The sequence below is a fragment of the Macaca thibetana genome, chromosome 9 (assembly GCF_024542745.1).
Source record: "Macaca thibetana thibetana isolate TM-01 chromosome 9, ASM2454274v1, whole genome shotgun sequence".
Taxonomy (NCBI): domain Eukaryota; kingdom Metazoa; phylum Chordata; class Mammalia; order Primates; family Cercopithecidae; genus Macaca; species Macaca thibetana.
In genome coordinates, this window is record NC_065586.1 from 111302944 (window position 1) to 111324530 (window position 21587).

The 21587-nt window shown below is 34.4% G+C and overlaps 1 protein-coding gene across 4 annotated transcripts in view; it reads left to right on the top strand.

Moving 5' to 3' along the window:
* Positions 1-21587, top strand: part of ATRNL1 (attractin like 1) — an 827091-nt gene that overhangs the window by 93608 nt on the left and 711896 nt on the right. For all 4 annotated transcript variants that reach the window (XM_050804667.1, XM_050804668.1, XM_050804669.1 and 1 more), the window contains exon 9: positions 16881-17064. In XM_050804667.1, coding sequence (XP_050660624.1) covers positions 16881-17064 — 184 coding nt within the window. The remainder of the gene's footprint in view (positions 1-16880; positions 17065-21587) is intronic.

Here is a 21587-nt window from a genome sequence, read left to right on the forward strand (position 1 = left end):
CGATTCTAGGTCCTTCATATTGCAGTATAAAATTTAGAATCAACTTGTCAATTTTTGAAAGAAGGCTGCAAGGATTTTAATTGAAATTGCATTGGATCTAGAGAGGGGAAAATTGAGTATTTAACAATATTGAGTCTTCTAATGCATAGACATGGTATATCACTTATTTATTTAGGTCTCTTTTGTTTCAGTAGTATTTTATATTTTTCAGTGTATTGGTGTTGTACATAGTTTGCTAGATTCCTAAATATTTCATATTTTTAATATTACTGAATGGTATTTAAAAATTTTAAATTTATAATAGTCAATTGCTAGTCTATGGAAAAAATTCATTTTCAAATATGGGTTTGGTATCATTACACCTTGCTAAACACATTTATTAATCCCTGTAGCCCACTGGTCAACGACTTATTTTCTACATAGATGCTTATGTGGTGTGGTAATAAACATTGTTTTACTCTTTCTTTTTCAATGTATATGCCTTTTACTAATTGTCTTGTATAATTAGGATCATTAGTACACTACTGAGTAGAAGTAGTGACAGCAGATATTCCTGCCTTTTCCCTTATTTTAGTAGGGAAATAGGCAGTCTTACCAATGTGTTTAACATGACTCTTATCAGGTTGAGGAAATTTACTTTTATTTCTAGTTTGTTTAGTTTTTTTTGTGAACAGTGTTGAATTTCCTCAAAATAGTTTTTTTTTCATATCTTTTGAGAAAAACTTTTGTTTTTAATTTTTCCTATATTTTAATATGGTGAATGATATTGATTGACTTTTACATGTTAAACTGCCATTGCATTCTTGGATAAAGCTTACTTGGTCATAATGTGTTATCCTTTTCATATATTGCTGAATTTCATTTGCTAATATCTTAAAGACTTCTATGTCTATATTCATAAGAGATACTAGAGTATGTATTTTTCTTGTAATATCTTTATATGGTTTTGTAATCTTAAATGATTTAAAGCATGTTTCATCTTTTTAAAGAGTTTATGTAGAATTGATATTATTTCTGTTTTAAACGGTTGATAGAATTCGATCAGGGAAACTATCTGTTCCAGGACTTTGTGAGAATGATTTTAACTGTGTGTATATTTTCTTTAATAGATGTAGAGATATCCAACTTCATCTTGGCACAAATGACAGGGTTTTCTCCCTTTTTAAGGTCAAATAAGATTACACTGTGTATGTACAGTTGTCCCTCAGTACACATGGGGGATTGGTTCCAGAACCCCATACCTAAGTCAGTGCAGTCGACCTGGGGAACCCACATGTAGGAAAAATTGGCCCTCTCTGTGTAGGAAAAGTTGGCTCCCCCTAAACACAAGTTTTGTATCTTGCAAATATTGTATTTTCTATTTGCATTTGGTTGAAAGAATCTACATATAAGTGAGCCCACACATAAGTGGACTCATGAAGTTCAAACCCATGTTATTCAAGCATCATCAATATGCCACATGTTCTTCATCTATTCATTCCATTGGATGGACCCTTAGGTTGATGGGCCCTTAGGTTGATTCCGTATCTTGGCTATTGAGACTAATGTTATAATGAACATGGAAATGCAGATATCTTTTTGACATGCTGATTTCATATTCTTTCGATATATACCCAATAGTGAAATTGCTGGGCCATATGGTAGTTTCTACTTTTAATTTTTTGAAGAAGCTTCATATTGTTTTCCATAATGGGTGTACTTAGTTACATTCCCACCAACAGGATACAAAGATTCCCTTTTCTCCACATTCCTGCCAACACTTGTTCTCTTTTGTCTTTTTGATAATAACGATTCTGACAGATGTGAAATGATATATCATTTTGGTTTTAATTTGCATTTTTCTTATGGTGAGTAACGTTAAACATTTTTTCATATACCTGTTGGGCATTTGTATATCTTCTTTTGAGAAATGTTCACTCATGTCCTTTGCCCATGTTTTAATTTGGTTATTTGTTTTCTTGCTGTTGAGTTCCTTATATATTTTGGATATTAACCCTTTAACAGATACATGATTTGCAAGTGTTCTTCCCATTTCATAGGTTATCTCTTCAGTTTGTTGATTGTCTCCTTGCTATGCAGTAGCTTTTTAGTTTGATGTAATATTATTTGTCTACTTTTGCTTTTGTTACCTGTGCTTTTGGCATCATATCTAATAAATCTTTACCCAATGAATGTTATTAACTTTTCCACTATGTTTTTTTCTTCTTCTTCTTTTTTTTTTTTTTTGAGACAGAGTCTTGCTCTGTTGCCCAGGCTGGAGTGCAGTGGCCCGATCTCAGCTCACTGCAAGCTCCGCCTCCCGGGTTCACGCCATTCTCCTGCCTCAGCCTCCCGTGTAGCTGGGACTACAGGCACCCGCCACCACGCCCGGCTAATTTTTTGTATTTTTAGTAGAGACGGGGTTTCACAGTGTGAGCCAGGATGGTCTCGATCTCCTGACCTCGTGATCCGCCCGTCTCGGCCTCCCAAAGTGCAGGGATTACAGGCGTGAGCCACCGCGCCCGGCCTCCACTATGTTTTTTTCTAGTAGTTTTACCATTTCATGTCTTTAAGTCTTTAATCCATTTTAGTTGATTTTTATGTATGGTGTGAAATGAGGGTCTGATTTTATTCTTCTGCAGTTTTCCTAGAATCATTAATTGAAGAGACTTTCCTTTTCCTGTTTTGTGTTTAGGCATCTTCATCAAAAGTTAATTGACTATAAATGTGTGAATATATTTTCAGACCTCCTGTCCTGTTCCACTGGTCTTGTGTTAGTACCATACCTGTACAATGTTGTTTTCATTACTACAGTTTTATAGTAGATTTTGAAATCAACTAATGGGAGGCCTCTGGATTTGTTCTTTTTGCTTAAGGTTGCCTTAGCTCTTTGGGGCTTTTTGTGGTTTCATACTGATTTTAGGATTTTTAAAAAAATTTTTGTGAGGAATGTCATTGAGAGTGTGGTAGGGATTGCTCTTAATCTGTAGATCACTTTGGGTATTATGGACATTATAACAATATTAATTTTTCCACCCTGTGAATGTGAGATCTTTCCATTTATTTGTGTCTTTTTCAATTTATTTCATCAGTGTTTTATAGTTTTCATTGTGCAGATCTTTCACCTCATTGGTTACATTTATTTATTTATTTCAATGATTTTCAGTTTTTTAAATGAGCAATAAAAGAAAATGTTTCGGTCAGGTGTGGTGGCTCCTGTAATCCCAGCACTTTGGGAGGCCAAGATGGGTGGATCACGAGATCAAGACCTCGAGACCATCCTGGCCAACATGGTGAAATCCCGTCTCTACTAAAAACACAAAAATTAGCTGGGCGTAGTGGTGCGTGCCGGTAGTCCCAGCTATTTAGGAAGCTGAGGCAGGAGAATAGCTTGAACCTGGGCGGTGGGGGTTGTAGTGAGCTGAGATTGCACCACGTCACTTCAGCCTGGCGACAGAGCGAGACTCCATCTCAAAAAAAAAAAAAAAGTTTCAATAGTTAAGTATGACTGAAACTTGATTATATCTGCTTTTTATAAAAATATCCTGATATCTGTGTAGATAATGTAGTAGGGTTGGGATTAGGTACATGAATAGCAGCGGAGTTGTGGAGACTTCTTAGCAAGCTAAAGTGGTAGTAATTATGAGACATTGTGGAAATTTAGCTATACTGGCATTAGTGGGAAAATGTAAACTTGTTTGTTTGCTTTTTCAGTAAACTATTTTCAAGAATTAACAGGACTAGAACATGAGAAAAAAATGTTTGAATGCTTCTATTCAGAATGCTTCTATTCTTTCTACATTAAAGCAAAGAGACATCTAGAAGTCGTCTCTATAGACAGGTGAACAGTTACATTACTTAATTTCCTCTGAATCAGATTTGTGCTTAATTGCTGAGAGGGCACCATCCGGGAGGGAATTCAGACTAATGTTTGCATGGCGTGTTCAGTAGACCAGAGTATATTTTTCTGTGTTAGCAAGAATAATGAACTAATCTAGTGATTAAAAAAAAACCATTAAAGTAAGATACAAAGAACAAGTACAGTTCAGTTTTATCACATTTATTTCATTTCTGCTGAATTTAGATAATACCAACAATTTGGGGTTAGCCACAAATTTTTAAAAATTGATTTTTTTGTTACTTGTTTATTAGAATCAGAGAATAGCTTGGTTATTGTGGAATTTTGAAATGGTTGTATTTTAATACAAAGCTACTCTGTTATTACAACCAGAGGCAGGGTTCAAAAGCCCTAACAACAATGAGTTTCTTTTATTATGGCATCTATAAGTATAAAAGTTTTCAAAAAAGTGGTTGTACTCCACCAACAAATGTAAACAAGTGAAACTTCAAACCTAGAGCAGTAATAGAGATTGGTGTTTGCCATGTAAGCTGTTGAAGGGAATCTTTTGAAGACATCTACCATGACTTCTTAGAGAAAAAACACACCCTATGTCAGGTTCACAGTAAATAATAGCCCCCTAGTGTCTTAACTGTCTAACTGAATGCTTATGGAAAGGCAAGCTAGGAAATAAGCCCATGATCTGGTCATTTCTTGGTACGTGATATAGTATAAAATGTACTCTTCTTGAGCATTTAATTTACTTTTGAGCCTCTTAGGATTCTTAAAAGTATAAAACTAGATTGGGCCAACTTTTTTTTTTTTTTTTGAGATGGAGTCTTGCACTGTCATTCCAGGCTGGAGTGTAGTGGCACGATCTTGGCTCATTGCAACCTATATCTCCTGAAGTCAAGCGATTCTTGTGCCTCAGCCTCCTGAGAAGCTGGGACTACAGATGTGCACCACCATGCCCGGCAATTTTTTTTTTTTTTTTGTATTTTTAGTAGAGACAGGTTTCACTATGTTGACTAGGCTGCTCTTGAACTCCTGGCCTCAAGTGATCCTCCTGTCTTGACCTCCCAAAGTGCTGGGATTACAGGAATAAGCCACTGCACCCAGCCTAGATTGGGTCAACTTTAAAATTTATCTTATGGTTGAAATTACTATATTTCTAAATTTAAAAATATAGACATAATCAAGTAAAGAATATATAGTCTTATTGGTAAATAATATCTTGGAGATATAATCCTTACTTATTTTTAAGTATTTTATTTTAGTTTTTAATGTTATAAGTGGGATCTTTTTTTGGTTTCTTTTTCAGATAATTCATTGTTAGCACATAGAAATGCTACTGATTTTTGTATGTTTATTCATATCCTGCAACTTTACTGAATTTGTTTATTTTTTTTTACAGTTTTTTGGTGGAGCCTTTAGGGTTTTCTACATATAACATCATGTGATCTGCAAACAGAGGCAACACTTCTTTCCAATTTGGATGTCTTTTATTTCTTTCTTTTGTCTAATTTCTCTGGCTAGGGCTTCTTGTACTATGTTGAATAGAAGTGGTGGGAATGAGCATCCTTGTCTTTTTCTTAATATTAGAGGAAAAGCCTTAAACTTTTCACCACTGTAGTGTTGGATGTGGACTTGTCACATATGGCCTTTATTATGTTGAAGTACATTCCTTTGATACCTAATTTGCTGAGAGCTTTTATCATGAAAAGATGTTGAATTCTGTCAAATGCATTTTTTGCATCTATTGAGATGATCATAGAATTTTTGTCCTTCATTCTGTTAATGTGGTGTATCACATTATTTGATTTTTTGCATGTTAACCCATCATTGCTTCCTTGGGATAAATCCCATTTTATCACAGTGAATGATTCTTTTACTGTGATCTTGATTTTTATTTGCTAGTATTTTGTTGAAGATTTTTCCTTCCATATTTATCAGGAATATTGGCCTTCATTTTTCTTTTCTTATGGTGTCATTGTCTGGGTTTGGTATTAGGGTAATGCTGGCCTTGAGAAATGAGTCTGGAAGTGTTCCCTCCTCTTCTATTTTGTGGAAAAGTTTGAAAAGGATTGTTGTCAATTCTTCTTTAGATATTTGGTAAAATTCATTAGCGAAGCTCATTTTTTCCTGGGCTTTTTTTGTTGGGGGATTTTTGATTAATGATTCTAAAACTTTTGATTAGTGATTCAATCTTATAGTTGTAACGCTCTTTTAAGCTGATAACATCTTAACTTAGATCACATAAAATAACTCTACACTTTTATGCCAACTCTGCCCCTCACATTTTATGTTTTTGATGTCATGATTTATATATTTTATTGTATATTCCTTAGCAAATTATTGTAGCTATTATTTTTAACACTTTTGTCTATTAACCTTTATACTACGGATAATAGTGATTCACACACCACCATTACAGTATTAGAATATTTTGAATTGTGTCCTTACTTTTAATAGTGAGTTTTATACTTTCATATATTTTAGTCTCTTGGATAGCTGATAGGACTTTACCTATTTTTTTTCAATGTGACAGATGTTGCCTTCTAATTGACAGCTTTAGACTATTTATATTTAATGTAATTATCAATATGCTTGGGTTTAATCATACTGTTTTGATTTTTGCCCTCTGATTATTCTATTAGTTTCTTTTTCCTCTTATGATTTCATTTTTTCTCCATTGTTAACTTCTTGAATGTAATTGTTGATATATTTAAACTTAGGTCTACTATGTTATTATTCAGTTCTTTGTGTTTCCTGATTTTTATTCTTGTTTCCTTTTTCCTGTATTCATTTGGAGTATTTGAACATTTTTTAGTATTCCATTTTAATCGTTTTTTCATATTAAACATCTTTATTGAAAAATTTTCTTTTTTTTTCTTTTTTATTATACTTTAAATTCTAGGGTACATGTGCACAACGTGAAGGTTTGTTACATATGTATACATGTGCCATGTTGGTGTGCTGCACCCATTAACTCGTCATTTACATTAGGTATATCTCCTAGTGCTATCCCTCCCCCCTCCCCCCACCCGACAACAGGCCCCAGTGTGTGATGTTCCTCTTCCTGTGTCCAAGTGTTCTCATTGTTCAGTTCCCACCTATGAGTGAGAACATATGGTGTTTGCTTTTCTGTTCTTGCAATCGTTTGCTGAGAATGATGGTTTCCAGCTTCATCCATGTCCCTACAAAGGACATGAACTCATCCTTTTTTATGGCTGCATAGTATTCCATGATGTATATGTGCCACATTTTCTTAATCCAGCCTGTCATTGATGGACAATTGGGTGGTCTTAATGTGATATTTACTATTATCTCTTTGTAATTTTTAAGTGATTGCTCCATAAATTAAAAAGTAATAGTTTTTAGAGTGTACTAAGAATCAATATTTTGTCACGTGGTTTGGAATGCTGAAACCTTACCACATTACAGGTACCTTTACCTTTTACTTTCATATACTACCATTTCTTATATATTTCGTCTACAAACATTGAAAATCCCATAAGGCCATGTTAATATTTTTGCTTTCAACCATCAAGCGTACTTTAAAGAACTCAAAAAGGGAAGAGCAGTGAATTGCATTTACCCAGAAATTTACAATTTCTATTGTTATTTCCTCATTCCAAGTTGCCTTCTGCTTCATATCCCTTCTATCTGAAGAGCCTCGTTTAGCATTGCTTTTAGAGCAGCTACACTGACTGTATAGATTATCTTAGTTTTTCTGCATCTGAGAATGCCTTTATGTCACACTTATACATGTAGGATGTTTCTGTTGCATATAGAATTCTGAGTTGTAGTTATTAGCACTTCAGAAATGTTGGGCCACTTCTTTCTGGCCTTTCTGATTTCTTATGATAAACCATAGTCATTTAAATTGTTGTTCTCTTATATAATTTGTTATTTTTCTGTAGCAGCTTCCAAGATGATTTCTTCATTTTTATTTTTCAACAGTTTAATTGTTATATGCTTGGTGTGGATTTTTTAAAAATGCCTTGTTTGTGGTTTGCTCAGGTTCCTGAATCTGTAGGACTATTATTAACTACATCTTTTTTTTCAAATGGTTGCTGTATTATTTACAATATACATCTTTAGCTTATCAGATTCTACCTTAATCTCTTCATATATAGTGTCAGAACCTTAAAATAATATACCTTATTTTTTAAATTATTTCTCTTGAGCTAATATCATATCTATATATGTTATAAACAACATAATTGTTACAATGTTTGTTTCTAACAGTAAATTATCATTTTAGAGAGATAAAAATGAGAGATGATTTATATTTATCCAAATATTAACTTTTTCCTATTCTCTTTATTCATCTGTATAAATCCAAATTCTGTATAATAGCAGGTATAATTTTCTTTTCTTTAATTATACATTAAGTTCTAGGGTACATGTGCACAACGTACAGGCTTGTTACATAGGTATACATGAGCCACGTTGGTTTGCTGCACCCATCAACTCATCATTTACATTCGGTATTTCTCCTAATGCTATCCCTCCTCCAGCCCCTCACTCCCCGATAGGCCCCAGTGTGTGATGTTCCCCATCCTGTGTCCATGTGTACTCGTTGTTTAACTCCCACCTATGAGTGAAAACATGCAATATTTGGTTGTCTGTCCTTGTGATAGTTTGTTGAAAATGATGGTTTCCTGCTTCATCCATGTCCCTGCAAAGGACACGAACTCATCCTTTTTTATGGCTGCCTAGTATTCCATGGTGTATATGTGCCACATTTTCTTAATCCAGTCGATCATTGATGGACATTTGGGTTGGTTCCAAGTCTTTGCTATGTTGAATAGTGCCACAATAAACATACGTGTGCATGTGTCTTTATCGTAACATGATTTATAATCCTTTGGTATATACCCAGTAATGGGATTGCTGGGTCAAATGGTATTTCTAGTTCTAGATCCTTGAGGAATCACCACACTGTCTTCCATAATGGTTGAACTAATTTACAATCCCACCAACAGTGTAAAAGCATTCTTATTTCTCCACATCCTCTCCAGCATCTGTTGTTTCCTGACTTTTTAATGATCGCCATTCTAACTGGCATGAGATGGTATCTCATTGTGGTTTTGATTTGCATTTCTCTGATGACCAGTGAGCATGAGCATTTTTTTCATGTGTCTCTTGGCAATAGCAGGTATAATTTTCATTCAGTCCAAGGAATTTTATTGTCATCTCTTGTAGGGCAAGTCTCTGATTTTTTTTTTTCTTTTAGTCTGAAAATTTTTGTTTCACTTTCATTTTTGAAAAAAAATTTTGCTTAGTGCAGAATTCTGTTTTGATAGTTTTCCTTTGTTTTTAATATAGAATTATCTGTTGCCATTTCCTTCCCATGCCCCCACTGCCCCGACATTTTACTAGCTTAAAAAGATGACTCCACTGTCCTCTGACTTGCAAGTGGTTTCTGATGAAAAGTCAGCTGTCATTCTTATCTTTGTTCTTCTGCTTTTTTGTCTTCATCACTTCATGAAATTCTTGGTGTGAATTTCTTTATATTTCCCGCCTGCCCCCCACCCCACAATCTTGTGTGTATTTCTTTGAGTTTCTCGGTTTTGTGGAATTACAGATTTTGTTAAGTTTTGGAAACTATTTCTTCAAATAATATTTCTGTCCACCACATCACCATCACTTATCTCAAAAACTCTTATCACTCTAGATTAGGCTGCTTGATATTGTCATACAGGTTTTCAATCTTTTTTGTTTATGTGCTTCATTTTGGATAGTTTCTATTTCTATATAAGTTTACTATTCTTCTATACTCTCTAATCTTGTGCTAATTCTGTTAAATGTATTTTTCATTTGAGGCATTCATTTATAGGCATTTTATTTCATTTATAGGCATTCTATTTTAGTTTCTAAAAAATTTTCTATTACTCTTCATCATATTCATGTTTTCTGCAACATTATTAAACATATTTGAGTATATTTCTAATCATTTTTTAAAACATTCTGTTCTACGACTTCTATCTTTTGTTTTATTTCTGGGTCTCTTTCTATTGAATGATATTCTTTTTGTTATGAATTATATTTTCTTTGCCTTCTATACTTGTTAATTTTTTCATACATTTTAGACATGCATATTTTAAACTTGTTGGCTATTAGGTTTTGTTGTGTTCTCTTAGGAAGTGTTGGACTTTGTACTGACACGCAGTTAAGTTGCCTTTTACCAGTTTGAACATTCTGGGAGTTTGTTCCTTAGTCTTGTTAGAGTAGATCCAGAGCAACTTTCACTTTATTGCTGATTTATTTTGGTACTACAGCCCTTCTCAGGACTCTACCTAATGCCTCCTGTAGTATGAGGTCATTTTTCTGTTGTTGCTTGGAGCGCAAACTGTTCCCAGCGCTGTGTAAGACTCAAGAGTTGTTTACTAGCTTTTTCTTGGTCCTTTCCATAGCCTTAAGTAGTTTTTCCCCCTTTGTATTTGCAGATCAGTACTCAGCTAAAGACATTTGGGACTTTTCTGCAGATCTCTGAGTTTTCTCGGTGTGTGAGCTAATTTGATTTCTTTCTTTTTTTTATGATTATACTTTAAGTTCTAGGGTACATGATTTCTTTAAACTCTAATCTTTGTTTTCTCAAGTTAGTGAGATCACCACTCTATTTGGGATCTCACTGAGTTTCTGTTCACCTTACAAGTAATCTGGGTAATTCATTATGAAATATAGTATTTCACTTAAAATACTATAAAAGCAAAAACTACTGTAAAAGTAAAAAGTAAAAATGACTCACATATACCAAGAGTTCTTCATTAGGCTGTGATGGAGTAATTTGGAAAGGATTTCCTGCCATAAACAACTCAAAAACCAGAAAAAATATATGAAAAATGCTTCACAGATGTTGGATAACAAGCCGAAGTAAAATATTTATTTATTTCTCTTTAAAGAAGAGAAATATTTATTTCACACTAAAAAGTTTATTTATTTCTCTTACTTCCCCTATCTTGTGTCATGGCCAGGGTATTGCCTACAAGCAGTATGCTCTGGCAATCATAGAGCCTGCATTGTTTCTGTTTCTTTTAGAGTCGTAGTCCTATGCTGTCACAGAATAACAGTCTTATGCTACTTGGTATCCAGTATCCGTAAAGCAATTTTTTCTTTTTCTTTTTATTTTTTTTCTGGTTTTTGAGTTGTTTGTGGCAGGAAATGCTTTCCAGATTACTCCATCATGGCCTAATGAAGAATTCTTGATATATTTGAGTCATTTTTGCTTTTTACTTTTGCAGTATTATCCTGAGTTCATGTATTCATGCATCTGTTTTCACCACTGTCTTTTCTCGTTAATGACCTACTTCTGAACCAGTGATTTACTTTTTTATAAATGGAGAATATAATAAAGCACACTACCAAACTGAAAAAAATTCATGCATATTCAAGTAACAACAGAGGATAAGAAAATACTTTTTCTGAGGTGATCTATATTTTGTTACCTTGCATGTTTATTGAGACCAGCTGGTTCCTTAGAGTATATACACATTTCCAAATGCAAAACATAAGAAGAATATGATAATGTGAATCAAATTAATCTTACTTTTAAAATTTGTCTCCTGTATGGGAACACAATTGTGTCCTTAATTTTTCATCTGAAACTACTATACCACTTATGAATTCCTTGCCTGAACTGCTAGTAACTGAACCTAGAGAAACATTGAGGTAGTACTTAAGAATGCACATTTTGGTGTTAGACCCGTATCTTGGCTCTTACAATTCCAAAAGTTTTTAAAAAAATGTTTGTCAAGTAGTTAAGTGAAATACTTTATTTCATAATGAATTATGCTGATTACTAGTAGGGTGAACATTATATTTTTAAAATAAACTTTTTGTTTTGAGATAAATGTAGTTACAGGTATATAATTGTAAGAAATAATAAGAGAGTGATTCTGTATACCCTTTACACAGTTTTCTCTCATGGTAACATCTTGCACAAATGTGTAACATTTTAAGTCTAGATACTGACATGGATATAATCCTATGATTTTACTCAGATATCCCCAGTTTTATTTGTATTCATTTGTGTGTGTGTGTGCATATTTCATTCTGTGCAGTTTTATCACACATGTTGTTTCATGTATCTGCCATCACAGTTAAGAAATAGAGTAGTTCTTCACCCCAAAGATCCTTCTCATTGCCCCTTTAACCACACCTACCTCCTTTCTACCCTGGCTCCTCAGAACCACCAGTTTGTTCTCCATCTTTATAATTTTGTAATTCCAGGAATGTTTTATAAATGGATCATTTACAATTAAGGTAATTTTGATATGTTAGTGACCTAGTCTGCTATTTTATTACTTGTTTTCTGTTTGTTTCATTTTCTCGTGCCTCTTTTTCTCTTTACTTGCTTCCTGTGAGTTATGTGAATAATTTTTAGGATTCCATTTTGATGCACTTGTATAGTGTTCTTTATAGTATCTCTTTGTGTAATTTTGGTAGTATCTTTTGTATAATTTTCTTAGTGGTTGTTCTGGGTATTAAAATACACATATTTGACTTATCACAGTCTACTGGCATCAATGATTTACCACCTCAGGTGAGACGTAGAAACCTTGCTTTCATCTACATCACTTTACCTTTACTTTTCTCACTTTTAAATATCATTATCTTGAGTATCAGATGGTGTTATAATTTTTTTCCATCATATATTATTAATAAACATCCATGAGAAGGATAATCTGTTGTTTGTACTCATATTTCTGCTCTATTTGTAATTCTGACTTCTTTTCTGATGCTCCAGGCTTCCTTCCTTTATCTTTCTGTTTGAAGAAATTCCTTTAACCATTATTTAAGGAGAGACTGCTAATGACAAATTCTTTTAGTTTTTTTAAATTTAAGAATTTTTTTCCTTCTTAATTTCTGAAGGATAGTTTCACTGGAAATAGAATTCATACTTTACAGTTCTTTTTCTCTCCAGCATTTGAAAACAGTTGTGTTACTTCTTTTGGGCCTCCATAGTTTCACATGAGAAGTCCACTATTATTAAAATTATTGTTTTCCTAGGTAATTTGTCATTTCACTCTGGCTACTTTCAATATTTTTTTCCTTGTCTTTGGTTTTTAGAAGTTTAATTATGAGGTGTCTTGGCATGGATTTCTTTGGGTTTAACCTATTTAAGATTTACTTAGTTTCTTGAATCTGTAGGTTTATGTCTTACAAAATTTGGAAGTATTTGGCCATCATTTCTTTAAAAACTCTGTAAGCCCCATTTCTTTTTCTTCTACTTCTGGGTTTATGGTGCTACAAATGTGGGATCATTTGTTATTGTCCTAAGGGTCTCTGAGACTCTGTTCACTTTTTCCCCCCCATCTGTTTTCTCTATTTTTCATATTGGATAAATTTTATTTATTTAATTTATTTTTATTTTTAATTTTTTGTTTAATTTTATAATTTTTACTTTTATTTTAAATTCAGGGGGGTGAATATAAATGCAGGTTTGTTGCTATATTGCATGATGCTGAGGTTTGGACTATGATTGATCCTGTCACACAGGTATTGAGCCTAGTACCCAATAGTTACTTTTTCACCCCTTGTCCCACTCCCTCTCTTGATAAATTTTATTGTTCCATCCTCAGGTTTAACAATTCTTTCCTTTGTCATTTCCACTCTGGTATTGAGCCTATGCAGTTAGTTTTTATTTGTTATTGTAGTTTTTAAAAAAATTTTTTTTTTTTTTTGCTGAGATATTTTTGTTTGTTTCAAGATAATTTGTAATAGTACTGAGGTTGCAGAGAAAAAGGAATACTTATACACTGTTGGTGGGAGTGTAAGTTAGTTCAACCATTGTGGAAGACACTGTGGTATTTCTTAAAAACCTAAAGACAGAAATACCATTTAACTCAGCAATCCCATTACTAGGTATATATCCAGAGAAATATATTAATAAATTATTCCATTATAAAGACACATGCACACATATGTTCATTGCAGCACTATTCACAATAGCAAAGAATCAACCTAAATGCCCATCAGTGATAGACGGAATAAAGAAAATGTAGTACATATACACAATGGAATATTATGCAGCCACGAAAAACATTGAAATCATGTCTTTTGCAGGGACATGGTTGGAGCTGCAGGCCATTATTCTTCGCAGATTAACACAGGAACAGAAAACCAAATACTGCATGTTCTCACTTATAAGTGGGAGCTAAATGATGAGAACACATGGACGCATAGAGGTGAAAAACACGCACTGGGGCCTGTTGGAGGTGAATCATGGAAGGAGGGAGAGGATCACGAAAAATAACTAATGGGTACTAGGCTTAATACTTGGGTGATGAAATAATCTATACAACAAACTCCCATGACATAGATTTATCTATGTAACAAACCTGCACTTGTACCCTAGAACTCAAAAGTTGAAAATATAAATTTATAATTACTTGTTGGAGTATTTTTATCATAGCTACTTTAAAATTCTTTTTAGATAATTTTAACATCGGATCCATTCATCTCAGTATTACTTGATTGTCTTTTCTCATTCAAGTTGTGATTTTTCTTGTTGTCGGTATGACAAGGAATTTTTGATTGTATCTTGACATTTTGGGTTTTATAATGGAAGTTTCTGGGTCCTATTTTAAATCTTTTATCTTAGCAGGTAGTCACCTAGTTTGGGTTTTGCATTCAGCTCTCGTGGTGAGATCTCCCTTTCCAGTCTTAGGCCTTGTGGGGAAGGGGAGTGCTTTCCCTGCGTACTTACTATAAGTAGTATTTGGTGGGTCCCTCTTGCTAGTGCTGTTTGGGTCATCTGGTGTTGTCCATGGGACTCTTGTTCAATTTGGGTAAGGAATAAGCCTACCCAAGTAACCTTTTATTGTAAGGATGCGGGTTGAGAAATGCTGGGCCTGAGTAACCTTCTTCTGTTGGGTGAGTGAGTGTCATGCGACGCACATCCTCCAGCCCCTAGCCAGTCTGCCTTCCTCTTTACACTTTTTAGATTTTTTCTTTGGTTGTCTCTTATACAATTTCTAAGGTCTGTGGGGAGGAGCAGGGAAAAATCAGTCTACACTATCTTGTTCCACTTATTAACTTTTAAACTTTTGATGTGTTACTCAGTTTTTCTAGCTTTGAATTTCGTAAGTTGTAAAGAAGAGATAACAATAATATAACCCTCCAAAGGTTATTATTAAATGAGATAATGAGATAATTACTGAGAACTGTGCTGTATTAGAGAATGATGCTGCTGTTGATTCCAGGGTTGTTTATTGCACCATTGTTTCTAAGGGCAAATTGAAACCCAAATGAGTAACAACGTAGAGTTATTTAAATAAATTATATATTATCAACACAATGGAATTTAGCTGTTAAAAAAGTAATAAATGGGACACAGAATGATGCCCCAAATATCTTGTTAAGTGAAACAGTAGTTGCAACATAGTACTTTTTAGGGGTACAAATATATGTATACACACACACACACACACATAAACATATCTGTGTACATCATATACATGTGATTTATGTATACTAAAATATTCAGAACTGTAGTTTGAAAATAGTCTGTACATAACAAATTGTGGAAAGTACCTCTAGGTAGTGGGTTGGGGGAAAGGGTAACTTTTTTACATTTTATACCTCTTAATATTTTTTTGTAAGGATCCAGTTCATCTTTATTAAAAGAAAATGAATAAAAATATGAAAATCTTTTAGTTCAAATTTATATGTATAGCTATAATAAGTGGTTAAAGCATATTAATCAAATTATTTATGATAAGTTGTCTTTTACATCATTTTTTGGAAATTAACTCCAAAATGTAATGCCCGTTAGTTACGTATGAGTACCACAAAGTTTCTTAACAGGTAAAGTACCAGTGGCTTGGATGACTTTTTTTGATATTTGTATTTTTTATGACCATTGTAGAATCATTTTCTTTACTACCTTAGAATTTTGTAAATGCAAAGAGTTTTTAAGCATTATCATTTTCTATTAGTTGATTTGGGTATTTTCAATGAGCTGACTAGGAAGCCACATTTTAGGTGGCTGGTTAGAGGAAGGATGGATATATGATCTATATGCATAATTAAAAACAAATAACATATTTTTATATAGCTGCTTTTTAGAGTAAATTTTCTAAGGCCAAGAAATTGTGGATTTTTCATATGCATTTCTTAAGAGCATCCCTTGCATATGATTGGTGTTTTTATTAGTGAAACTGCATTGGGAAATGAATCTCTTGTAGATACAGCAAGCAGAGTGGGATTTTAATATCGGACATTAGTTACAAAAGTGTTAGAAGGACTAGAGATACCAAAGGGAAGGGATCACCCAGAAATCCAGAAGTGCTACATACCAAGGCTGGAGCCTATGATCACATTTGCCAGTGAGCAACTAAACGTACCAGTTTTGCTAATGAACAGGGAATACCTATTAAGCCAGCACTGCCATTACCTACTGTAATTGCCTTCCTGTTCCTGCTGCTAGAGGCAAAATCAGAATCTTTCCTCTTGCCCTTTAATCTCATACTGGTACTCCCATTGATGGAACCTAATAGTAACACAATTGTCAAGAGAGTCTTGGAAATTTTATTGTTTAGATTTTCATCCTCCGCAATACAAAGGACTTTATAAAAAGGAAAATGGGGCTTATATCCAACAAATAAAGGACCAGCACAGTACTAAAAATGTGTTCAATTAATTTAATTTTAGATTGCTAAGGGTAGGGATCTCATCATTTTATCTTTGTAATATCAGTGACTAACTCACATGGTAGGCTCTCATAAAATATTTGTTAAAATTTTTTTTCAGAGCTATTTATGTAATATAAGAATAAAGTTTTCTTTTTTCTCTTGCAAACACACAAAATGTTCTTTTTAGTATTTCAGAGTTTAACTTCATCTATGGAAAGACCAGTGTTACTCAGCTTCAACCCCAGCACCTAACCTGGCACATATTTAATAAGTGTTTCTTGATTAAATTAATATTAACTCTGTGATATTTACTCATAAAAATATGTCATTAGAATTAACTTGTTGGTATTTCTGGTGATATATTAGTTATATTTAAAAATACTACTTGAAATTTACAATGCATTTTCTTTCTGTTACAGCATCAAACACTTGGCTTGTTCCAGAAACTAAAGGAGCTATTGTACAAGGTGGATATGGCCATACCAGTGTGTATGATGAAATAACAAAGTCCATTTATGTTCATGGAGGGTATAAAGCATTGCCAGGCAACAAATATGGATTGGTTGATGATCTTTATAAATATGAAGTTAACACTAAGACTTGGTGAGTACACAAGATAACACATTTTCTATGTTGCCATTATTATTATGAATGATTGACTTTAAAATGGTTTCTGACATAGAATTACTTTATATGCATTCATTATAAATGCTGATACTGTCTTAATTTCAGATGAGTAATTTTGTTTACCAGTATGACTTCAATATCATCTGTTCAGGGGATTTGCTCTTCTTTGCACTCACGTTTTATTGTCATCTGTATTTTTTAAAAAGCATTTATTTAGTTTCATCATCTAACTTCCTGTGAACTACAGAGCTTATGGCATTTAGGTAAATTTTCACCTTTTGTTGTTATAAACAATGCTGCACTGCACTTCTTGTACTGGTCTTTTCATGTACATATTTAAGAGTTGCTCTAGGGTGCATACTTAAAAGTGAGATTGTTGTATCTGAGAGTATTTATATCCTCAACTTTATCACATGCTGCTGAAGTGCTTTTCAAGTCACTGTGGTAATGTATATATACTTCCACCAACAGGGTATGTGTCCCTGATTCTTCATGTTCTCACCAACACTTGAAAATTTTGAGAATTTTTACTTTTGCCAAGGTGACGGGAGTGAATAGTATTTTAATGTGCATTTTCCTGATTACTATTGTAAACATCTTTTTATGTGTGCACTTACTATTGTTTCCTGTTTAGTGAATTGCCAATTAATATCCATAATATTCTCTTTGTGACTGAAATATTATTAATTTTTCATTTATTGATTTTTTGGGTATAGAAGTTTTAAAATAAAATTTTTGTTATCCTAATTTTTCTTTGTAAAATCTGGGAAATGACTTTTTTTTTCTTTTAAGGCACTATACATTCTTTTAAACATACAGCATGAAGTTACTTTATGTGATCTAAGAAAATACAAAGGTTTCTACCAAATCACGATTTCTTCTACCCCCTTCACTTTCATACATATATCCTAATTTCTACTTTTTTAAAAAAATATGGAATTATAACACCTTTTTTTCTTTTGGTAATTTCGTTAATTCTTATTTTTTTGTCTAATGCAGTTTTATTCTTTATATTTTTATTTTCATTTTTATTTTGTGTAACTCATAAATAACATCTTACTTCGTTACATTTAATATTTGTACATTTTTCTCTGACATTTTGCTATGTTAGCAAGTGGAATTGTGGTATAGTGATTAAGGTACTATCAGTCTGTTTCACATTTTAAACATGTATTTTACTTTATTTTATTTATTTATTTGAGACGGAGTTTTTACTCTTGTTGCCCAGGCTGGAGTGCAGTGGCATGATCTCAGCTCACTGCCACCTCCACCTGCCAAGTTCAAGTGATTCTCCTGCCTCAGCCTCCTGAGTAGCTGGGATTACATGCACGCACCACCATGCCCGGCTAATTTTGTATTTTTAGTACAGATGGGGTTTCACGATGTTGGTCAGCCTGGTCTTGAACTCCTCACCTCAGGTGATCCACTCGCCTCGACCTCCCAGAGTGCCGGGATTATAGGTGTGAGCAACCGTGCCTGGCCCTAAAAATATATTTTAAATGCTAAATCATACCAAAAGGGAAGAATAACTTCTGTGTGAAGGAGGCAGTGTAGTTCATAGTAATAATAATGGATATAGCAATGCTCAGGTAAGAAGAATCTTAATAAAACTGAATGGATAAGAGAGCAGAATTGGATGTTATTTGTGTAAAGTCAAAATGAGAGATTTAGTTGTTGCTTACTACTTGAATGAAATTTTCTCAAATTTTCCACGCTTTTCTACTGGAAAACTTTACGTAGTGAAAGTTTTGCCTAGATGAATATATTTATCAGCCTTGGCAATTTTAGTATGTGCACAAATGGCAGTAGATATTTATATTGTAAAACAATTTACTAAAACAATTTGTAAATTAATTTAAATACCTCATTAAAAATATGTTGTAGATGTATGATGCTTTAATATTTTAATGTGTCTTAAATTTCTTAAGCACACACGGTTATCAGTGTGCACTAATTGATTTTTTCATTATCCTTAAAGTTTGTAGTATTCTTTAAGTTTTGATCTTTTTTTAGCTTATTTGTCAAGTTTGCTATTATATATGGATTATATCATCGGTCCCCAACCTTTTTGGCATCAGGAACTGGTTTTGTGGAGACAATTTTTCCACGGACACAGGGAGGGGAGATGGTTTGTTAATGATTGACGTGCATTATATTTATTGTGCACTTTATTTCTATTGTTATTACATTATAATATATAATGAAACAATTATTCAACTCACCATAATGTAGAGTAAGGGCTTGTTTTCCTGCAACTAGATGGTCCCATTCTGGGGGTGATGGGAGACAGTGACACCTCAAGTGTTTTGCCTATGTTCAGTCTACTCTGTAATCTCGTTATGGTTGCTGTCACTGCAGAAAAACTCTGCTTCACAAAGACAGGATGCTGGAAATAGAAGCAGGCTTTTTGGTGCTTTTGTGGCAATCTCATGATATTCTGCCTTGACTTTAATTCACAATGTATAGTGATTTGAAGTTGTCTCAAACATACTTTTAAGGCTACTGTCATTTGCGATCTCCTGCAGTTGATCCTCTTCTAGCATGGACAAAGTCGATTCACCTGGCTTACTTGCAGATGGGGCGTGAATCCATTCCTTCCCAGTATGGGGGCCTTTTGTAGTTAGAAAGTAATGCTGAAATTCTTTTGTAAGCTGTAATAGTTGTTCATGCATCAGCTGGAAGAAAGAAGGTGCTGGGAGAAAGAATCTCTTCTAATGTTTGAAACATGTCGGAAATTCCAGTGTTTACTTGTCGCCCCATAATCCCAGTTTGGCATTGAATGCAGCCACTTCACCTGCCAGCTTGAATGCAGTTGTTACTCTCTCCTGAAGTGACAGAATGAGTTTCTTGAGCAGGTTGAATATGTCACATAAGTAAGCAAGTTTTGCGACCCATTCTGTGTCACTGAAATGTGCTGCCAGTTTTTCTAAAAGAAATCTCTGCAGTAGCCCTTGTAAGTCAAAAACTCTGACCAGTGACCCACCTTTAGAAAGCCATCTCACTTCTGTGTATAAGAGAAGACATGTGGGTTGGGTGCGGTGGCTCGTGCCTGTAATCCCAACACTTTGGGAGGCCGAGGTGGGCGGATCGTGGGGTCAGGAGTTTGAGACAAGCGTAGCCAATATGGCGAAACCCTGTCTGTACTAAAAAATGCAAAAATTAGTTGGGCATGGTGGGGCACGCCTGTAGTCCTAGGTACTCAGGAGACTGAGGCAGAAGAATTACTTGAACCCGGGAGGCGGAGGTTGCAGTGAGCCGAGATCGTGCCACTGCACTCCAGCCTGGGTGACAGAGTGAGATTCCATCTCAAAACGAAAAAAAAAAAAAAAGAAAGAAAAGAAAAAAAAAGAGAGAAGACATGTGTGCTGTGTACCCATCTCCTCACAGAGCTGTGTGAACAGATGTGAGTTGAGGGTGCATACTTTAATGTGGTTGATAATTTTCATCACATCTTGCAAAACATTGTTAAGTTCAGGTGACATTTTTCGCCTAGCCAGCATTTCTTTATTGACGATACAGTGAGTAGACTGACATTCAGAAGCAACCTCTTTGACCCAAGCAGTAAAACCAGAAAGCTGTCCAGTCATGGCAGCCACTCCACTTGTACATATATTGACACAAAATGACCAATTCAGTTTTCCTGATATGTAATCATTCAAAGATTTGAATACTTCTGCAGCTGTTGTGTTGGTTGTCAACAAAAGTGCACATAATAGTCTGGGCATGGTGGCTCATGCCTGTGATGCCGGCACTTTGTTTGGCAGAGGCGGGTGGATTGCTTGAGTTTAGGAGTTTGAGACGAGCCTGGCTAACATGGTGAAACACCATCTCTACTAAAAATACAAAAGTTAGTCAGGCATGATGGCACATGCCTGTAGTCCCAGCTACTTGAGAGACTGAGGTGGGAGGATTGCTTGAACCTGTGAGATGGAGGCTGTGGTGAGCCGAGATCGTGCCACTGTCCTCCAGCCTGGGTGACAGAGTGAGACCCTGTCTCAAAGAAAAAAAAAAAAAAGAGAGGGAGAGAGAGAAATGTGCACATAACTTATCCTCATGCACATCCTCCTGAAAAATATATTGCACAAAAACAAACGTTGTTGTTTTATTGTCACCGTCGGTCGACTCATCAACCTGGATTGCTTACCTAGGTGACTCATTAATTCTCTCTAACAATTGTGCCTCAGTATCCTCTGCTGTTTCGTCAGTTCATCTAGTTATGGTGCTAGCTGAAAGAGGAACACGTGCTACCTTTTGAACTGTAGCCTCTTCTAAAAGACTACAAATGTCTTTAGCAGTAGGCAGGATCAACTCTTCATCAATAGTAAAGGGCTTCTAAGGTTTAGCAATGCTGTTAGCTACTAAGAATGATGCTCTCAGTACAGACCATTTGATGAATGGTGGCTTTCAATAATTGCTTTGGCTCTTTGTGTTCACTTTTTTTTTTTTCTTTTGAAAAACTCCAAAGGCTTATTTTTTTAATGCAGAGTGCTTGGTCTCCT